Here is a 5076-nt window from a genome sequence, read left to right on the forward strand (position 1 = left end):
TAGAGACAAATTGCATATAATTTACATGTGGCCTTTATTTTAGTTGATTTATGAAAAACAATAATTAGTGCTTCTTTGTAGTTTTACAGTAATTTAGTTGTATAATCCTACACATGGCAGCTGCATAACATAATTTCCCCCTGCCAGGTTCACTTTAAGATAGAAGACAATACTAATTAAACTTATTTTCTCTCTTTGGACAAAAGATTAGTTTCAAGCTTTGTCCATGGACAATGACATGTTCAGTTAGGTTGGGCCCGGTAATTGATAATTAGTTTGTTCAACAAATGTCAGATGTGTTCATTCATGATTTGTGTGTGAACAGATTGCAGAAGTTATGCGTCAAATTTTCTCAGAAGTTTCAAACAATTATTAATCACTTGCAAGTTTTTTTTAGTTGGTTTGACTGAACACAAAGGACAGATGATGTACTGCTTGCTTTCCAACTGGATGTGTGGAGTTCTTGGCATCTGTTTTGCAGCATGTGTGCTGCACTATCTGCAATTTGCTAGCATAAATTTGAATGGTGTTTATATGAAAATCTGTAACACTTTAATATTAACTGTTAGTAAAATTTGATGTAACTTTACTTAGCTTGCTAAAGTATCTGAAGAAAATGAATGTTGTTTGAGAACACCATGGTTTGGTTTTTAGGTTTTTCAGTATTTGCCAGCTTTACGTAGTGGCTATTCAAGCTAAATATTTTTTGGTTCATTTCTGTTGTTTGCCTTTTGATATATGAAACAAGACCACAGTAGAAGAAAATACAAGCCATATATAATTAGAGTTGGAAAAATAGCTAGCTGTCTTACAAAGGCTTAAGTTTCAAATTATGACTTTACATACACACACACTTTCCAGTCATTAACTGAGAATCTGTGTGTAGCTGTATTAAACAAAAGGAGGGAGAAGATAGCTCTGCCTGAACTCTGGCAAAATTCTAAATTTTATTACTGTTTTGCAGGCGCACTAAAAGTGTGTCTTGATTTCTTTACATTAGGTTTCAGGTAGTTAAAATAATGGAAGATTTCATTTTGGTCAGAAAAAGGGGTTGGTATAAGTTGGATCAACCTCTATGAATGCATTCAAAGTAGGCACCATTTTAAAATGGCATCTATGTCCTCATGCAGATCTTCAGCTGGGGTACACTGTTACATCTCCAGTAAAGTCCATGGAACAAATTGTAACAGTTGAGGATCTGCATCTATTATTTGTCTGCATTACCAATATATAGAGGAGCTGCTATTTTTATCTAGGTTAAGCTTTCATTGACTAAAACAAATGATGAAAAAATGAAGCGCAGTTTTAAGTCTTTGTTCTTTTAATGTTAGAACAGTGGGCTATTGTCTATAGTGTTTCCACATACACATCTTGAAGTCTGACAGTACCTGTTCTGGGAACCAGCAGTGTAGTAAGCCATGTCAAATAGTTAAGTTCTAAAGTTTCTACTAATGGAAGGTTACAGCAGTTAAGTGCCAGTGATATAATGTACATTCATTGTTCATAGACAGTGCAAAATAAGGTCACAGATCTTACAGAGCATCCAGACAAGTCTTATGGTGCTATAAATGAACCTACAGGATGGGAGGATGCATTCTGTTGTATGCTCTGGTTGTCAGTAGATTGTTCTCAAGTTTTATAACCTTGCCATTTACCTCTGTGTGAATCAGATAACTAAGAACTGAAGTATTTCCTCAGTTCAACAAGGTACTTGGTGCATACAAGTAGCATTACTGAAGTAGGAGGGCTTGTGTAAGTACTTTGCTGAGATGGGAGTAATGAGGTCTCTTAGGAAAAATTAAGGGAAGTTTTAAACAGTATGGGTGGGGGCAAAGTTGACTTTATTTTTGTAATTAAAATTTTATATATAAACTCTAAGTGAAAAACAAGAGCATTGTAGTTAAAATCAGTTGCGTGTTCTGCTTTTGTATATAAGAGTTTGCCAAATACAGTTTCAGTGTTTTATTTAATGTCATGGATTGTGAAAGTGATCTCGTAAATGATGCTAGCTGGAAATGAAAGTTGCATTTAGCTGGGTTTGTAACAAATCTGTACTATGAAAAAGATGCTGCTAATCATCTTGACTGGATTTTCAGAGCTCCTTAGTATAATTTCCACTCCCATTTTAAGGAAATCAAATACTTTAGCATCTATGTAAACTAGGCCACTACTTTTAAAAGTAAATACTTCTTTTTAAAAAGGAGAATTTTCTCTGCATTTTTTTTTAATAGAAGTCTATTATTTTAAATGAGTCCTGACGGGCTAATTTTAATAATGTACATTTTTTTCATTGTTCTAGAGAGAGGTTAACAGTTGGATGCTATCAACTAGCTCAGCTGGAAGCTGCTATTAAACAGTGCAACACATCTGTCCACATAGAGGTGAAGAACAGAGGCTGGCTGTGACTACAGTTCACTGACTACAGGCTTTGGGCTACAATGTTCTCTCCCTTCTCTTTCAAATCTCTCTGCTCTTTGTTTGAAAAGAATGGAAAATATTTTTGTTAGTAGAACAACGTCTAGTCCAGTTTTTTTTTTGTTGTTTTTTTTTTTAAACAGGACCATGAGAAAAAGTCGTATATTTGAGGCAACTCCTGGAACTAGCTGAGCAGAAATAGGGGATTTTGTTGCTGGTCATCAGACATAGAGCATTGATTTTCCGAATTTCCTTAAGAACTTGTCTGAGTTCATGATGCAATGTTAAAAGGTGCCTTTGAGATACAACTTGGCATACAAAATTCTGTTAAACTACTTGTTTAAATATGTAAATTCCAAAAATAATCAGTTGATGCTTTTTCATATTTCTAGGACCCGCATGTCACTGAAACTTTAGTACAAAGGACCACAACATAAGTTTAACTCCTTTTTGTTATAAAGAACAAGATCACATGTATGGTGCAAGATCTAATGAGACCATAGGCCCAACGTGTAAAACACCAGTGTTACAGGTTAATGTTTCATTTTATGCCAAAGCCATGCTACTTGCTACCTATTATACATTAGAGGACAACCTTTCACTTTAGCTTTCCGCTATCACACTTAACTAAATTACCTTTTTTCCCCATGAATGCTTTGAACTTTCACCTTGACTTAGGATCCTATCTTCAGCTACAGTAAAGTGGTAATCTCTTGTGCTGTTAGATCATGTAGGCAAAATTAAAGAGGGGACAAAGGATAGAAAAACAAGGTGTGGTCAGTCTCAAAATGATGTTCTTTTTCTCAATTTTAAAATGTATTAACGAATTGTCCAGAATACTAAGTCTGTCATTTCTTGTGTGCATTGGCCTCAGACTGATGCAGATCTTTATCCCCTATTTCACCCACAATTGAATATCAGATTTTTTACATTCAATTTCAGATGCGTAGGTTGAGGGTTAAGCAGGCCTACTGGTAAGAGCATGCATGCTATTAATACATAGCAGGTGGTAGAGACCCACTTTCCAGTACTGCGTGGGAACTTTTGCCTGTGCAAGAGAAATGGGTTTTAATAACTTACCCTGTGACTCCTTAAGTCAAGTCTTATTAGGCATCCAGTGCAATGCCTAGCATGGTGGTAATTTGTCATGGAAAAGTCTTCCCCCTTCCAGTTCATCTTGTTTTAAGGACACAAATTCTTTTAACTTTGCAGTTTACCTTCAGATGATTTGCCTTATTGCCTTTTAGTGTCTTTGAATATCAGGTGAGAACTTTCTGAAAATGATTTTGAATGAAATTTCTCTAAAACCACTTAATTTAAACACAAGGTGTTACTTTTGGCCGTTAAAGCTACCTCTGTATTTGTTTTTTGTATAGAGATGACAGATGCAATGTATAATTGTATCAGTTATTTTGATATTTTAATTCTTAAATGGTTTTGTAAAATCTTTATTGGAAAAATATATTTATTAAGAGTATGTAAATAAACTACTGTAAATTCTAAGCTGCTTAATGTACCATCTTCCTTTAACTAAAGTATATCAAGTCACCAGCATGATTTGCATCCTTTAAGAGCTTTAAATATTTAGCTAGCCATTTGACTTGGAGAGAAGTATGTCCCTTTTTGTTGTGGTTCTTATACTGATGTTCTTCCCCACCAAATGGGATCTGAATTCAAATAAGTGAAAGAGCTTCATTTTTTCAAAACATTTAAGTATCTCATTCTGTTTTTTATATTGTACACTGAAAAACTTTATTCTACTTTTGCTGTCAATCTTACTTCTCAATCCTGTGTGTACCTCCCATTGTCTTTGGCAGCTGCATACTTAGGCTATAGGACTTGCAAGTTTATATAACTGAAATGGCATAATTACCTGATTATGCATAACACTACATAGGTGCCTGTTTCCCATACTTTTTATTGCAGTGCTACTTAAGAGGTTTTCCTTCCATCCCCCAACCTATTTACGGAAGCTAATTTGGTACAGCTCACGTGGTGTTAGGAACTGTTCCTAGCCACTTGGCCTAAACCTGCTACCATATTTTAAGCATGAAATTCAATAAACTTTTATACCCTTTTAAAAGAAAGGTAGATCCACTGAAAACCACAGAACATGTCTGAAGTAACATTTAGTATTAATGTAACATTTTGATCTTCCAACAGAAGCCTGGAGACAGATGGCAGCAATATACACAGGCAGCCTGTAATCTTGCAGTACAATCTGGGGATTATGAATATGTGAGGGAAGGGTTTTCTGTTCCCTGCTTAACATAATGTAACCAAAGCAGCTTGCTGCGGGGGGGGGAAGGATGCAAGAGCAAAGCATCCTGGAATGTTAGAGGGCTGTGCTCCATCTTTTCTCAGAAGGGAAAGTGCTCAGACATTTGCTGTTGCAGGAGCGAGTGATTTAACCGTTTTTGTTCCCAAAGAAAAATCCTGGTACACTTGCAGTTTCTACTTGGAGAGTGAAATGTGAAGTGAATGTCTGTTTATGGCCACAAGCTCCACTGCAGTACCATACTGGCTTTCATTTTATTTTACTAAGTTAAGACTAGCTAAAGAAACTGAGCGTGCTTTTATGGGAGACACTACTGTATCTCATGTTAAGTAACTACCAAGCCATTAAAACTGTAGCATGAAAGAAGGACACAACTACAATCC

The 5076-nt window shown here is 35.6% G+C and overlaps 1 protein-coding gene across 1 annotated transcript in view; it reads left to right on the forward strand.

Moving 5' to 3' along the window:
- SWT1 (SWT1 RNA endoribonuclease homolog) overlaps positions 1–3918 on the forward strand; it is a 76652-nt gene extending 72734 nt beyond the window's left edge. Inside the window, exon 19 of the mRNA XM_059727664.1 lies at positions 2300–3918. Coding sequence (XP_059583647.1) covers positions 2300–2405 — 106 coding nt within the window. The 3' untranslated portion in view covers positions 2406–3918. The remainder of the gene's footprint in view (positions 1–2299) is intronic.
- Positions 3919–5076: the final 1158 nt, after the last annotated feature.

Source organism: Alligator mississippiensis, chromosome 5 (genome assembly GCF_030867095.1).
Source record: "Alligator mississippiensis isolate rAllMis1 chromosome 5, rAllMis1, whole genome shotgun sequence".
In the NCBI taxonomy this organism is placed as follows: Eukaryota; Metazoa; Chordata; order Crocodylia; family Alligatoridae; genus Alligator; species Alligator mississippiensis.